Genomic DNA, 17,218 nt, shown 5'->3' on the forward strand with positions numbered 1-17,218 from the left:
ATCTATTCCCAGAGTGCCTGACGAGGAATTTTCCCCGACCCTAGTAAGTTGGAAAAAGTTGGGAAATTTTGCGGCGGAAATATGTATTCCAGCCGGAACATTACGTTTTGTCACTCGGCGCTCAGAATTGTTTGTGATAAGAATTTTTATCAGAAATCATGCGGAAAAAATAGTGAAAAGCCCGGGAAAAGACTGGGATTTCAATGCTCAAAATATGTGAAAAGTGAGGAAATTTTGAAATGCAAGAAGACAGGGCCCTCTCGGAGTGCAGGTGTTCGGGATTTTTATTAACTTTTTATGTTTTTTCTCTGTTTCAGGTGAGTCTTATTTTAGAATCTGTTTCTGTAACATACGAACGGACCGCTTCCCATCGTCTTGATGTCGTAAGTAATTTTGAAACATTGAAAATATCATGAAGTCATTTTCATGCCTCTGTTGTCTCAATTTCCCAGTTCCAGGGTAATTGTTGTCTCCTCAAATGAGAATGAAACCTTGTGAGCCTGCAAAGAGCGATGATGAGGATAAGTTGTTATTACGCTCGTTATTGCCGATTATGCTCCGGCAAATTGTATTACCGCACAACGCAGCCACATACTCAATATATCAATTAATCAATAGGACACGATTTTTACATTTCTAATAGTTTTTTAATGAGAGAAAAACGCGCAGGACTTCTGGGCTTACCCTCGTGTTTTTACCTTCTCGCTTCCCTTGTTTTGCACGTAGCCATCTATATACAGCTTATTTAGTCAATGCAAAAGCAGAACTTTGGAATCAGGTGAAGACTCTCGATAAGTATTCGCTTTGCAGAGCAATTGGAACAAATGATGATCCAGCATCCAAAGCTCGGAAAGGGAACGCGAATCTGAAATGAAGCAAGCTCCATCCGTGGACCGGCCCGCCCAACACGGAAATATTTTAAAAATATTGCTGAAATATTGTCAAAAACATTTTAACAATATTTTAACAATATCGAAATAATATTGCTGCAATAGTTTGTTGTCCGCCCCCCTGACAATATTGCAGCAATATTGTCAAGGTAATATTGATAATATATTTTAAAAATATTTACTTGCGATGAGGTTATCATATTCCATATCCGTGTGCGCGCACTCTAGGAAACGTCTTTGGTACTAATTTTCTTTCTAATGTACACATGCGTCCAGGATGTGGATCGTAGAGTTGTTACTGACCTTAAAATCCGCGCCGTCCTAGTCGGGATTAGAACCCACGCCTCGGGGTGGAGTTGATATCCGAAGTCCAGTACTTTACCACCAGACCAGCCAGGCTTGATGTAGATGGGCCCGTAAATTCAATCTCTTAACTATCGCAGGCCTCTGAGTCCGTAATATGTTTGTTTATTGACGGATTCTTATAATATTTTACCAGAATTTATTATTTATTATTTATTTATTATTTTTTATTTCATCCTGTAATTTGTGTTTCAAATTCTTTATTAATTGTACTCAACATATTCCTATTCATGTATTACAAATTTTCGTTTTTTTTAACTCTCTCTCATTTTTTTCTTTACCAAATTACTGTTTTTTATAATTGCGTCTTTTTCCAGTTTTAATTATTTGAGCTTTTTCCTAGTTTGAATTTATGTCGATGTATTTATGTTATGTTATTTATTTTTTTCCCTTCTTTTTGTCTTTTCTTCCCCCCCCCCTTTCTTTTTTCTAGCGATTGATTTTAGTAAGTTCCGCAAAATAATTGGTAAACAGAGCAAAACCATACGCTAATTTGGCAAACATTTTGAAAATCTAGCAAAAATTTTAGCCATAATAGCATAAACTAGTAATGTTAATTTCGCAAAAGTATAGTGCCATTTTCGCACAATAAAATTACCACTTTTGCAAATTGTTTTGTCGTTCTCGCCACGAGGGTGGGCATTTTAGCAAAAAAAGCAAATTGCAGAAATCGCAAACCATTTTTTGCCATTTTAGCAATTAATTTTTAAATATTACAAAAATATTTATAAAATATTTTTAACATAATATTAAACAAATATTTTTAAACTAATATTTCTAAAATAATTTTAAAATATTTTGTAAATATATTTTACAAACTGTTTTAAAAGTAATTACATAAATATATTTTGTAAATATATTTAAAACATTTTTATAAATATATTGTTACAATATTGTCATGAAATATTTTAGCAATATTGTCAACATATTTCTGCAGTGTATTTAAGGAAATATTTACATGACAATATTGTTTCAATATTGACAATATTGCTGCAATATTGCTGCAATATTTCGTGTTGGGCGGGGGGACCCCTCCATAACTTATAATTTCATCCCCTTTTCTCGCCCAATTTTGATGGCTCTCTCGTCTGCGGGCATGGCGGCCAGTGGCGAGGCGCGAATGACCGATTATCGATATTTCCCCATTTGAAGCTACGATATAGAATCGATTATTCAGGTGTTCATCGCCAACACCCTATTTATCGATCCGCTTCTGTAGTTTTAAATGGCAGATCCATCGATGTATCGCGAAGCACGCCACACCACCGATGCCGGCCCTTTCCTGAGCGTATCATTCCGTTCTTTCGGATAATTACCTGTATTGTCTCCGGTATAATCGTATTAGCCTCTCATTAACGCGCGTTTGATACAGTGGCGTGGCGTGAATTATGCGATGTATCGATTGTTCTACCATTTAAACATATGGTAAAGAATCGATTATTGAGGTGTTCGCTGCGAATACTCTGTTTATCGATCTTTTGCCATAGGTTTCAATGGCATAACAATCGATTTATCGCAATGCACGCCACGCCCCTGGTTTGATTGGGTCCAAAGTGATTTGCCTTTATTGTCTTCTTTCCTCAATCGAAAGCGTAGCCTATTGAACCTTAATCCCTCGTAAAACTCAACTCGGTAAAGTCCTGGCGCATTCCCATCCCGCCAAATTCCATTACCCGAGATGATTAGTTTCTGAATAATTTCCGCGCACCAATAAAATTCTCAAACAATACCGTCAGGCGCTGCAATGAAGAAAATTAGAGCGCTTGCAATTTTGTGTGTATGCAACAGGGACATCCCTGGAACACGAATAGTTTTGTATCGCAATCGCAGTTTTTAAAACTCCCTCATCTCAGAACCCGCGCAAGGTAGGGTGACCTTTTCAACATGCATCGAACCGGTATTGGAGTTTTTCAAAATGCCACGAAATTTTCATTTCAAATGAAATATTGCGGACGGTGGTAGGCTGCTGTGCTGAGGAAAAACACCGTATAAGCCTTCAGACGTTGCCAAGTTTCCTTTGACAAATTACGAATTTTCGGGAAAAGTAGTGGAAATTTCCCTTTCAATTTTTCAGAGAATTTATTGTTTGTAATTTCGAGTAAAAATCCTGAAAATTTCGAGGAAAAATACACACAGCTTTCCTCAAAAATATATTTTTTCTAACAGGGAATTTGGCAACGTTCGAATTTTCCTCCGGCGTTTTTCCGTAGCTCGGCAGTAATGTGATCTTGCCTCACAGCGGGATGTTCACAAAGCGTTTAAATCGTCCACCGTCAGGGTTGAAGGTTTAGAGGCAGCATGGAGCGGGGTAACGGGTGGGGGTTGGGGGTTGGGGTTGGGAGGCTACTTTAAACCTTAGCCACGTTGAAGATTTGGAGCTTTCGGCGTGTAGGGGGTTTAAGGTGTCCCCTCTGGACATCGCGCCTTGTCACTTCGAATACCCCTTTAAGTAATCGTTTGACTAAATACTACGACTATGGAGCCGTGTAACCTCGCTTTCTAAGTAAGACTTGACTACTGAAACACGCCCAGTTCGTGGAATAACAACAATACTTTCAAGTAATTGGAATAATTCAACTAGAATCAACCGAACTACCGATAATGTACGTTGCCTAATGGGCCTGCTGTTGCAACCTTCAGCAAGAGGAAAAATAAGAGTTATTTCTCTCAGTAAATCGCTCAAAATTCCACGATGATTCCATCGGGAAAGTCTGAAATACTCATCTAACTTCACAATTTACGTAAGGAATATGCATTTTTAAAAAAAAGAAATGCGCATTTTGCCAAAAAAGATGCTTGATTGGGTTCCTCCTGGGAGGAGGCGTAGGGGACGCCCAGTGAGAGGTTGGCGACAGGGGGTGTTCAGTGAGATGAGGGAGTGTCAACTCCCTGATAACCTGTGGGAAGACCGAGCTTTGTGGCGATTAGGTGTTAGTCCGGGAGCACATGTTCATTTTTGGGGTCCCGTGGGACCGTTAATGATACAAGTTGGCGAGATGGCTTGATCTCTTCGTCTTGATGTCCTGAAACAGAATTTCGATGCTGCCAGGCTCAATTTTTCCCGGAACACCCTTAAATTCAAGATGGCGCCCAAAATGGCCGCCACGGGGGTGAAGTGGGTGAAAGTGACTCCCATGGTCGACATGTATGTCGATTCCTATGTATTTTTGGTCGAAAATTTCAAATATATGCTTAAAAATGTACTCCGACTTCTTAAAGACCCTTAAATCCAAGATGGCGGCCAAATTTCCCCTCCTGAAAGTCAAACGACCACGTGTGCTCCTATATGACATGTGAGGTATCTTTCATACCATTTTTTGGGCCGTAAAATCGAAAAATGATGTTAAAAAATCCTTTGCGATTCATTTAAGGCCTCAAATTACAAGATGGCGGCCAAAATTGCTGAAATTTTGGAACCAAAAATTCTATAATAGCTTCTCATATCATGTGACGTATCGAACCCCATAGATTTCTGGTCGTAGAATCCAAATCTTGAATTCAAAATTCACCCCGGCCCCTTGGGATGTCCAAAATCCAAGATGGCCGCCGAAATTATCCCTTACAGGCTCATACAGTCAGCCTTGACCTTAGAATAGCAAGATATGTCTCCATTTACAGGTTTATTGGGTCGCAGAATTCATAAATTAAGGTTAAAGTAACCTTCCTTTTACAATTTGCGACATTTTAGTTTTAAGAATTGCGGCTAAAAGGCGTGAAGCGTGTAGATTTAAGAAGTATTTCAATTTTACACGTTTAAAAAATTAATTACAACTGCTAACGTCATCGCTTAGTCTAATGGATAAGCCCTGATTTGCGATTCACTTATTTGTAGAAAACATGTGTCGATAGTTTCAAACTCGATTTAATCCTGTGAAACAGCAATTTATCAGCTCCGCCCTTAAAATGTAATTTTTTCGACCATTTTCCCTAGAATCACGAAAAAAGAGAAAAACCCCTAAAAACGTGGCCCGAACTGTGTAAAATGGTGGCAAAATAGTGCTGGGTCCACACTATTTTGAAAACAAAACCAAAAAGTTCCAAAATTTTCAATTGGAGTCAAAAATTTTGAGTTCTAATGGATAACCAGTACGGCAGTACATAACTGAAGAGGAAGAGCGTTCAGCTCAGGCAATTAAGCATCAGAATATGAAGAAGAGACCACGGCGAGAGATCTATAATTTTGGGTCTTGTTATAGACCTCGTCAGTAGATCACACTCGTCAGTGAGATCAAAAGCCAAAAACTTCAAAAATTTTCAATCAGAGTCAAAAATTTTGAGGTCCAATGAGTACCAGTACGAAACTTGCCGTCTTGTAATACAAAACTTGTACTTCGAACTTGAGCTTTGATGCTGTCTTGGATTTTGCGAGATTTTCAGTTGAATTCATAAGACGAGTGTGATCTACTGATGAGGTATAAAAAGACCCAAAATAATAGATCTCTCGACGTTACCTTATACCTTAATATTCCAATGCAAACTGCCTGAGCTGAACTCTCTCCCCCCTCCTCAGTTCTGTACTGATACTCATTGGAACTCACAATTGTTGACTCTGATCGAAAATGTTTGACCTCTTTGGCTTTGTCCCCAGTAGAGTGGAAATGCCGATTTGCAAACACCTGAGATGTCGAAATGTAACCTAACCTAAGTTCAGTGTTGCCGTGTGACCTAACCCAAGTACAGCGTTGCCGTGTGACCTAACCCAAGTACAGCGTTGCCGTGTGACCTAACCTAACCTAACCTAACCTAACCAAACCTAACCTAACCTAACCTAAGTCCATTTCAGTCGCGGGTTGCGTGCCTCGCCGACCTAAGGTGCAGATATGCGGGTTGCATACCTTACGGACGGGAGGCGTCCTATGTTGGTCGCGCACCTCGCCGACGATCAGCGATAATTTGTGATGTGCATTCCTCACGAACCCATGAAATGCGGGTTGCATACCTTACGGACGGGAGGCGTTCTCATGTTGGTCGCGCACCTCGCCGGTGGTCAGGGATAATTTGTGAATTGCATTCCTTACGAATCTCCTGAAATGCGGGTTGCATACCTTACATACTCCAGGCGTTAACATGCGGGTTGCATACCTTACGGAAAAAGGCGCTAATACGCGGGTTGCATACCTTACGAGAGGACGGCGTTTACCTAGCCTAACCTCTACACCCCCTCAAATGGATGACGTCATCCCACCCGCACTTTGATGTTCCCGCGCCGATTCAGGTGATCCTCTGTCAACTCCTCCTCCGGCCGCCGTTCAGGGTCCGACCAAGTTTAAACCTGCATCAAAGGCGCAGATCCGCGCTCGGATCGAACGCTGTCCGAACGAGTCTGAGCCTGTCGGGACAAGTCTGAACCTGTTCGGGTCTCTTTTCCCTCGTGCGACCGGGAACAAATTCCGAACCTGCCCGACGTTGCCACCTCGTGACTCCTTCATCTCTGCGACGTTGCCGCTCCGTTCAGCCCCCCTGGATGTAATTTCATGGTTTTCCAAAATAAATAAAAATATAAATAAAAATGAAAAATAAAAAATTAATAAAATGATAAATAAATGAAAAATGAAAAATGAAAAAATAATTGAATTAAAAAATTAAATCTAAGAAATAAAAACAAATAAAAAATAAAAAATAAATAAAAAATAAAAAATAAATGAAATGTAAAAAATAAAAATAAAGAAAAATATGAACTTAATAAAAAATAAATACAAATAAAAAATAGATAAAGTGAAAAAAAGAGAAAATATACTTTTGTGTCTTAATGGACGAGACGCCGTTAAAATTCATGAATAAAATTTCAAAAACTTAAAGATAGACTCGCCCCCGTCTTAAGAATCGAACCCGGACCGTTCTGATAAGAACTGGATTAGAAATCCGGGCCTCTACCGACCGAGCAAGTCTATCTTCGGAAACGTAACGGTGAAAATTATCCTACAAATAATTCCCTACCCACCGGTGTTGGAGCTTTAGACACCACCCTTAACCTTAAATCGACCCAGTTGAACAGATAAATAAACGTAAAAACAAAGTGTTCCGTTTGAAATTTTTATTTCTAAAACAAAAAAGATTACATGGATTTAGCTAAAAGTAAATGATAAACATTTTAAATTCGTGAAAATTATAAACTTACATTCGTTAACGTATTAAAGTCGTGAAAATTATAAACTTACATTCATTAACGTATATTAAAGTCTCGAAAAGTATAAATTTACATTCATTAACGTATTAAAATGATACAATTGAAGATGTTATAGGTTACACGAATCCAAATAATAGTCTTTACATCAGATCTGGGAGGGATGAGAGTGACAGAGAGAGCGGTGGAGTGGGACGACAGCGTCCTAGAGGAGGCTCGCGGTACACTTGTTCAGCAGCCGGTCAAATTTTACATGAATCACCACAGGAACGGAGCAGAAGCAAGGGTTCCATTTCTTCTCACTGACTGGCTTGCATCACTGCTTGTCGTACGTTTTAATATCCGACACTGTATCCATCATCACTACTGAATATTCATCTCGAGCCGATGGAGCGGTTTCAGGAACCTCCAGAATTTTCAATTCATCCCTGGATCTCAAGTCGGTCAATAGAGTTTCTCGCGACTTCTCGATGCTAGCCTCGACCCGTTTCTCTAGCTCGTAGAGGCGTTTGTTCAGCCAAGACAGGTTGACGGCGTCGGACTCTTCCTCGGGATCCGCGACCATCTTGATGCGTTTCTTGAGCGCCGTGTAGTTTTTGTCCGAGTCCAATCGTATTCCCTCGAGTACGGGAAGGCTTTTTCCGGTACCGAGGGCTGTCTGCGGTAACGGTCTGCCGAATTTATCCACGGACCCCATGTTGACCTAGCGGATGTAGCCTGCTTCACGTAGCTCCTCCTCGATACTTAGAATCTCTCGCTCCACACCGGTGTTCCCGGCGTTTCTAGAAGCAACCAGCAATAGGAGGCGTTCGACCAACTCGTTCGGGTCGTCCCAGTAGACGTAAGTGCGTTTAGACTCCAACGGGACGAAGATTCCGGAGCCGGTTTGTAAATTTGTAGTTTTGGGATAAAGTTTTTTGATGATATCTTTGTACTTTTTCGCTCTCGTCCCTCGTACCGGGTTGCTCGCGACGTAAGATCTTCTGTGAGCGTTTGTCAGATCGAGAACTTTTTTATACTGTTCCAAGTCGTCGGTGCTGTACTCTTGCGGTGAACGTTTGAAAATGAGGTCGAAAAGACCCTTGGACGGAGCGAACGTTTGGTCGCCGATCAACATATTATCATCCTTATCGAACCGGATCGATTTGTCACCCAGCATCCATTCACCGTTTTGACCCACTCTGACTCCGTTGACGTGATCGAAACTGTCAACGTTCGAAATCATGTCACGAAAATACGACGAGGATATAGGCCCGAAATTAGATCCAACGTACGAGTCCAGAAGCTTGGTATCATCGAGACCCTTGTTATCTTCCGGATCGTCCTCACGAGCATCTTCCCAATCTGATCCTTCCTCCATGTCACTGGCTGAATCAGTATCGGTCGTATCTTCTTCCTCCGCCTTTTGGTCGCTTGTTTCTTCTTTCGAATGGCCTGGCAGGTCTTCTATTTCGGGGTCTTCTATTTTTCCTTTCTTCACCGGTGGTTCCATTTCCTCTTCTTTCTTGATCGGTAGTAACGATGTTTGCATCGGTGAGTCTTTCATTCGCAGGATAGCTTTGAGTGGGTCAGCGATCGGTTTGAACGTTTTCTCTAACGCCTTCGATGTCTCCTCCTCGCCGCGACGCAAAGCGTTGTATTTGCGCTTGATGATCTCGCGCGAGCGTATAATATCGTCCATATGCTCCATGATGATAACCGGCACTGACCGATCGAGGATGGATCACCTCCTTATATAGGTGTCGAAACCTCTCCTATACCGTCCGTTATCTATATCGCTGTCTTTGGATATTACCAGAAAACCGTACTTGTCTTTTCGCCAACAGAGGGCGCACATCTTCTTGAACTCATCGAAGGTCATATCTGTGTTTACGTGGTCATCGTAGACATGTTTCAAGTTCATTTCGTCTTGTCGAAAGAGAACGATTACATTGGCATTGTCCCGAATCAGCTGTTTTGGGATACGGCTGTACGTTTGACACAGGTAAAAACTATCGACCGAGCTATGACGACCCATACTGAAATATTCTCGCATGGTGTTCTGCTTATCACAGGCCACATCGTCGAAAATAAAGATGGAGTCTGTAGCCGCGTCTCTGGGTTTCATGATTTCTGTATTGTCCGAAAAGACGAAGAAACCCATTCCCTCAACATCGCCTAGAATCTGACCTAATGTTTCGTATTTCGGCTGGAATGGAGTTTTCGAGTAGAGGTAGACGTTTCGGAAGCGCAGTCCGTTAGGCTCGAGAAGGAGACACACCATGACGTTGGTTTTTCCACAATTCGATGGTCCGCAAATGATACACCTAATCGAGTCGGGCAGGAGGTCACTGTGCCGATGTTGCCGATTCGCCATGCTGCCCGAGTGCGGATCGACATTTTTCACCCAGAGGCGCTGACTTTGCTGTTCGAGCCTCATTGCAAGACTGATACCGGACCTGCGTTTGGAGTCGTATTTATATATCCTCGGATAGGAAGGTGACCTAACCGGACGGTATCTCGGTTTTGAACAGGTGCTTTTGGGTTCCCAAGTTGGTTTTTGCGGTTTTAAACCTGGTTTCAGTAATTTGAAACATGGTTTTCCGGTTTTCAATGTGGTTTTTGCGGTTTTTAAACCTGGTTTCAGTGGTTTAAAACAGGGTTATCCGGTTTTCAATGTGGTTTTGTGGTTTTAAACCTGGTTTCAGTGGTTTAAAACCTGGTTTCAGTGGTTTAAAACAGGGTTTTCCGGTTTTCAACGTGGTTTTTGTGGTTTTAAACCTGGTTTCAGTGGTTTCAAACAGGGTTTTCCGGTTTTCAATGTGGTTTTTCACGTTTTGAACAAGGTTCTACCGGTTATAATTGTGGTTTTTCTGGTTTGAATCAGGGTTTCTTCGGTTTCAAATGTGGTTATATTGCCTCCTTGACTCGGTTTTTGGGATTAAACTGGATTGAAGTGGTTTCAAAGGGGGTATTCTCGGTTCTGAACTGGAGTTTGTCGGTTTCCAATGTGGTTCTTCTGGTTTTTAACAAGGTTCCGGAGATGACAATCGTGTTTAATGGTTTTAACCTCGGGTTTCCTGGTTCTGAACAGAGATTCTCCGGTTTGGAATGTGGTTATATCGGTTTTGGACTCAGTTTTTGGGGGTTTTAAACTGAAATATGGTGGTTTCTAAATATATTTTGTGGTTTAAAACCTGGTTTCATTGGTTTTAAACCTGGTTTCAGTGGTTTTAAACCTGGTTTTAGTGGTTTTAAACCTGCTTTCATTGGATTTAAACCTGGTTTCGGTGCTTTAACCTGGTTTTAGTGGTTTTAAACCTGGTTTCAGTGGTTTTAAACTTGGTTTCAGTGCTTTAACCCGGTTTCAGTGGTTTTAAACCTGGTTTCAGTGGTTTTAAACTTGGTTTCAGTGGTTTTAAACTTGGGTTTTCAAAGTGGTTTTCCTAGTTTGAAACAGGGTTCCTTCGGTTTCAAATTTGGTTATTTTGGTTTTTTATTTCGGTTTTTGAGGTTTAAACTCGATTACTGTGATTCCGAAGTGCAGTTTGGCGGTTTTAGACTTGGGTTTCCCGGTTATAAACTGGGTTTTTCCGTTTGGATTCCGCTTCTGATTTTCAACTTTGTGAACGGGTTCACATAAGTGTTTTAAAGAGTCTCCTGACCAATCAGAGCTCAGTCGAGGAACGGTATATAAGAAGTCGCTCGTGTTGTGCGAAACTTAGTTGACATCATGGCGTTGAAGAGGAAACACGGGAAGGGTGTGTTGAACAAGCTCATCAACTTGCTCCCGATCGAGGCGCACATTCCGGGAGGGTACCGATACTGCGGGCCTGGAACGAAACTGGAGAAGCGTCTGGCTCGAGGAGATCCACCGATCAACGGCCTGGACTCAGCTTGTAAGGACCACGACATTGCCTATAGCAAAACTAGCGACACCAAGGAGAGGAACAGAGCCGACTTGGAGTTGGCCGACAAAGCCTGGCAACGCGTCACAGCGGGAGATTCCTCTCTCGGAGAACGTGCAGCAGCTTACGCCGTTACGAACGCGATGAAGCTAAAAGCGAAGATGGGAATGGGAAGTCCCAAGAACAAGACCAAGAAGAAAAATACACCGATCGTCGGTTCGTGCATTTCGAAGGATGCCAAAACACCTCCCAAGCGAAAGAAAGTCACTACCCGTGTGATTCCACTACCGAAAGAGGGAGATGCAGGTGTGAAAGTGGTGTTGAAGCAACTCGGCGTGAAGCCTGATTCTATCGATCCGACGTCCAAGAAAATAAAGTCTACCATCGCCAAAAAATCGAAGGAGGTTCGTGTCGGCAAAGGTCTCTATCTCGCGCCTTACCGGTCCGGATACGGACTCTACCTGAGACCCTGGGCTCCTGATTTAAACTAATCAACGAGCTACCACTGAAACCGTTGACCGATATCGAGTTGAAACGTGTGGCGAAGAAACTCAAAATCCCACATTTTCGGGGTGTTTTTATGCGCGATCAACTGATCAACATGAAACCCGAAGAAAACGAGTGTGCAATCATCAATTTGGATTCTAGTAAAGGATCTGGAACACATTGGGTCGCCTACAGCAAGAGAGGCTCTCGTACCCTCTACTACAATAGTTTTGGTGATGTTGCGCCACCATCGGAACTCACTCGATACCTCGGTGGTAGCTCGTTAATCGAGTACAATTTCAGCGCAGAACAGGCTTACGGAACCGTCATTTGCGGCCATCTTTGTCTCTCGTTTCTTATAAAAGCAGCGCGTCACTGGGATCCGACGTCACAATGAGTGAGACTATCCTGCTGAGTGGAAGGAGCAACGTGCTCGAAAATGTTTTCTCACCACCTCTGGTGCTGGATCCCGGCAAAACCCATTATGTTGGACTCGTCGAGTTTGTCGCTTACAACGCGATACCGAACGTGGACCATACGAATCAAAAGTTTCGTTACGGGGCTGACAAGGAAGAGATCGTCATACCTCGTGGAGCCTACGAAATCACAGCTATAGAAGAATACCTGAAAGAGAAATTGGGCGCCGACAATCTCACGCTGAAAGCCAACAACAATACTCTAAAGTGCTCCCTCAAATGTGCATACGAAGTGGATTTCAGTAATGAAGCTTCGATAGGTCGATTGTTGGGATTCGAGAAGAAAGTTTACGAAGCAAATACGTGGCACGAGTCTGCATTGCCTATCGATATTTTCACCATCAACACGATCAGGGTCGAATGCAATATCGCGACAGGATGTTATATGAACGGATCCATCGCTCATACGATTTTCGCCTTTAGCCCCAATGTCCCACCCGGCTACAAGATGGCGCTGTCTCCGCGGACAATCATTTACAATCGTATAAATACCTCGACGATCGATCGATTGAGTATCAGTATTGTCGATCAAGACGATAAACCGGTCGATTTCGGAGGAGAAGTGGTGACTGTTCGGCTGCATATCAAATCAGATGGGTAAGCGAAGAGGCTTAAATAGGTCGTGCGCTTTGCATCTCAAGCTCAGTCCGAGACAGACGCGCAAGCGCTTAACACCTTACTTCAGAAGTGCTCTCCAGCAACTCGGATACATTGTTATCGATTGATTCTCGCCATGGATCGATTCAAGGACATCAAGTATTATCAGGATCATAAATATCACCCGTACATCTCCAGTTTCCGGAACACCGACGAGATCCGGATTCCGATCAATAGCCAGGATTTGTATACCGTGCCCGGTGATTCCAAAATCTACATTGAAGGAACTCTGACCTACACGCCAAAGAGGGCTGACGCGGCTGCTGACGATGGCAAGACTGTACTTTTATCCAACAATGCCTTCGCCTTCTTATTCGATCAAGTGCGTTACGAGTTAGACGGCAAGGAAGTGGATCGAGCCAAGAACGTGGGCATCTCCAGTACCGTCCGCACCCTGCTGACTTGCACCAAGGATGAAGTTGCGGGACTTGAAAACGCCGGTTGGGGCTCACCTGTTGTCAACGTGAGCGACAAGTCGTTCAGCGCTCTCATTCCGCTGAGTCTCTTCCTGGGCTTTGCTCACGATTACAAGGGCGCCATTTTCCGTCAGAAACAAGAACTCGTGCTCATCCGTGCTCGCACCGATAAGAACGCATATACGCTGAAGGAAGGTGCCGAATCTGATGCTGCATCCCTCAATCTCACCAAAGTTCAATGGCTCATGCCGCAAATCAAGTACAATTTGAGTGTGGAGAAAGCCATTCTGGACGAGATCAGACGTGACACTTCTTATCCGTTGTCGTTTCGCAGCTGGGAATTGCACGAGTACCCTCAATTGCCGACCAATCAAAGGGAGACTTGGAAGCTCATGACGACCAGCAATGTGGAGGCTCCGTCATTCATCGTTCTAGTATTCCAGACCAACAGATCCGACAACGAGAAGGTGGATGCCAGTAAATTCGACCATATTAAGCTGCGCTCTTTCAAAGTCCATTTGAACAACAATTCTATCCCGTACGAGAATCTGAACGAGGATTTTGACAACGACAAGTTTGCTTTCTTCTATCAGAACTACCTCAGCTTTATAACGGACTTTTCACAAGAGGAAAAGCTGTGCGAACCTCCTCTCTCCAAGAAGAAGTTCAAAGCAGAGAATCCGATGTTCGTGATGCGATGCTTGTACGAAGATGTCCTGAAACCGGGCCCCCTGGATATTCAAATCGATTTGGAAGCACACGAAAATATCCCACAAGGAACATCCGCTTACGCTATTCTGGTTCACAACGTAACGTTCTCTTATCAATCACTTTCAGGAACTGTAAAGAAAATCTACTGACTTTTCTTGTCTTTAATATTTCCTCGAATTTACAATTTTCTTTGAAATTTGTAATACTTAGTTTGTAAGATTTTCAAGAAGCGTCTGTACGATTAGGATGTGAGATTCACGATATTTCATTCTAATGCATTTTATGTAACGCTTTCTTTTTAACGATAATAAATCACCAATAAACCGAACCCTTTGTTTCTTACTTTATTTTCCTGTTATCAGCATGGGTCGGGGGGGGGGGGGTGCGAACGATGGTGGAAAAGCATTAAATTATAACCGGGGGAGCGGCAACGTCGCAGAGATGAAGGAGTCACGAGGTGGCAACGTCGGGCAGGTTCGGAATTTGTTCCCGGTCGCACGAGGGAAAAGAGACCCGAACAGGTTCAGACTTGTCCCGACAGGCTCAGACTCGTTCGGACAGCGTTCGATCCGAGCGCGGATCTGCGCCTTTGATGCAGGTTTAAACTTGGTCGGACCCTGAACGGCGGCCGGAGGAGGAGTTGACAGAGGATCACCTGAATCGGCGCGGGAACATCAAAGTGCGGGTGGGATGACGTCATCCATTTGAGGGGGTGTAGAGGTTAGGCTAGGTAAACGCCGTCCTCTCGTAAGGTATGCAACCCGCGTATTAGCGCCTTTTTCCGTAAGGTATGCAACCCGCATGTTAACGCCTGGAGTATGTAAGGTATGCAACCCGCATTTCAGGAGATTCGTAAGGAATGCAATTCACAAATTATCCCTGACCACCGGCGAGGTGCGCGACCAACATGAGAACGCCTCCCGTCCGTAAGGTATGCAACCCGCATTTCATGGGTTCGTGAGGAATGCACATCACAAATTATCGCTGATCGTCGGCGAGGTGCGCGACCAACATAGGACGCCTCCCGTCCGTAAGGTATGCAACCCGCATTTCATAGGAGTCGTGAGGAATGCACATCACAAATTATCGCTGAGCACCGGCGAGGTGCGCGACCAACATAGGACGCCTCCCGTCCGTAAGGTATGCAACCCGCATATCTGCACCTTAGGTCGGCGAGGCACGCAACCCGCGACTGAAATGGACTTAGGTTAGGTTAGGTTAGGTTTGGTTAGGTTAGGTTAGGTTAGGTTAGGTCACACGGCAACGCTGTACTTGGGTTAGGTCACACGGCAACGCTGTACTTGGGTTAGGTCACACGGCAACACTGAACTTAGGTTAGGTTACATTTCGACATCTCAGGTGTTTGCAAATCGGCATTTCCACTCTACTGTCCCCCCCCCCCCCCCCCCCCCCCCCAAGTGTGGACCCAGTACTATTTTGCCACCTTTTTACACAGTTCGGGTCACGTGTTCAGAGATTTTTCTCTTTTTATCGTGATTCTAGGGAAAATGGTAGAAAAAATCACATTTTAAGGGCGGAGCTGATAAACTGCTGTTTCACAGGATTAAATCAAGTCTAGGAACTAATGACATATGTTTTTTAGTAGTAAATTTTACGTTCTTTTCAATGAGCATAACAGTTTTTTTCTCAGATAATTGTGGCTGGAGGTATGAAGCAAAGTTTCTCCTAAAATCAGCAAAAATACGCCTTCTTTTAAGCTAATTTTTGAAGAAAACGTTAATTTCACGACCAAAAAATTAAGTTAGAAAAAATAAAAGAGAATGATTTCTATAGGAAATTTTATGCTCTTTCCACTGGTTTTTTGGTTTTTTCGTGAGATGAACCGTTGAGGAGATATTTGCAAATATCTAATCGTGAGTTTTCTTAATTTTGCAAAATTCAAAATTGCGGCGCCCTGAGGACCAGCCAATTTTCCTGAAGTTAATATGGCCATTTTCGGGCTTCTGTAGTACCTAGGAATCGAAAAAAATTGGTTTGGTTCGAAGGACGGAACCCATGTTGACCGGTGTTATCGGTGTACAAATAGTTAAAAACTCTAGACAAAATTGTTTAAAAAATAATTTGGTTTATGCCTCTCGTTATTGATGGGATGTTCAGAAAAAATTAGTTATCAGACATTTAAAAGATAATTTAGTTCAATTTTGAAAGTTCATGTTGCTTAACTGTTTACAAGCCCGGTTTTTTCTTCTTCTTGCTTTGTTTTTTGTTAATTTCCTTGGTAACAGTTAATTAGAAATATTCGCGTTACCAAGAATATCTTACATTTCTACGAATAGCTAGGTGCTACAAAATGCAATTGATTGTTTAGTGTTAGTGCTCTTGTTTATGAATGATTTATTACAAAGGATAAGTTGCGAGGCATCCTGAAAGGATCCTCTTCTAGTATTCTCCTTTGAACTATTTTCCTAATGCCCATTGAAAAGACTGAACCCAGAGAAAAACCAAAAACGCCCTAAATTCTTATCAAAAACCTGTGCTTGCTTCGTTTTCTTCCAAAAATGTACACCATTGATGTGTGTATCATGTCGCTTTATAAACCTTTTCTCCTTTTGTTACTTTGTCTGTAAATAAAACCTCGCATTTTTATTACTGCCAAAAAAAAGACAATCCTATCTCGTTTAGTCTAATCTTCCTAAAGCTACATAATCCTTTATTCATTATGATTTGCTATCTTGCCCATTAAATTTATGCTGAAGGGGGGGGGGGGGTTCTTAATAGTTTGAAAGGTTGATTTAACCTTAATTTATGAATTCTACGACCCAATAAACCTGTAAATGGATACATATCTTGCTATTCTAAGGTCAAGGCTGACTGTATGAGCCTGTAAGGGATAATTTCGGCGGCCATCTTGGATTTTGGACATCCCAAGGGGCCGGGGTGAATTTTGAATTCAAGATTTGGATTCTACGACCAGAAATCTATGGGGTTCGATACGTCACATGATATGAGAAGCTATTATAGAATTTTTGGTTCCAAAATTTCAGCAATTTTGGCCGCCATCTTGTAATTTGAGGCCTTAAATGAATCGCAAAGGATTTTTTAACATCATTTTTCGATTTTACGGCCCAAAAAATGGTATGAAAGATACCTCACATGTCATATAGGAGCACACGTGGTCGTTTGACTTTCAGGAGGGGAAATTTGGCCGCCATCTTGGATTTAAGGGTCTTTAAGAAGTCGGAGTACA

The 17,218-nt window shown here is 42.5% G+C and overlaps 2 protein-coding genes across 2 annotated transcripts in view; both read left to right on the top strand.

The window, feature by feature from the left end:
• The window catches only part of RhoGAP100F (Rho GTPase activating protein at 100F), a 144,744-nt gene that overhangs the window by 74,111 nt on the left and 53,415 nt on the right, over positions 1–17,218 (top strand). The window lies entirely within an intron of this gene.
• On the top strand, positions 11,090–11,755 carry LOC109043466 (uncharacterized). The gene has a single exon (XM_019060668.2). The coding sequence runs from the start codon at positions 11,090–11,092 to the stop codon at positions 11,753–11,755; it is 666 nt and encodes a 221-aa protein (XP_018916213.2).

Source organism: Bemisia tabaci, chromosome 7, assembly GCF_918797505.1.
Source record: "Bemisia tabaci chromosome 7, PGI_BMITA_v3".
In the NCBI taxonomy this organism is placed as follows: Eukaryota; Metazoa; Arthropoda; class Insecta; order Hemiptera; family Aleyrodidae; genus Bemisia; species Bemisia tabaci.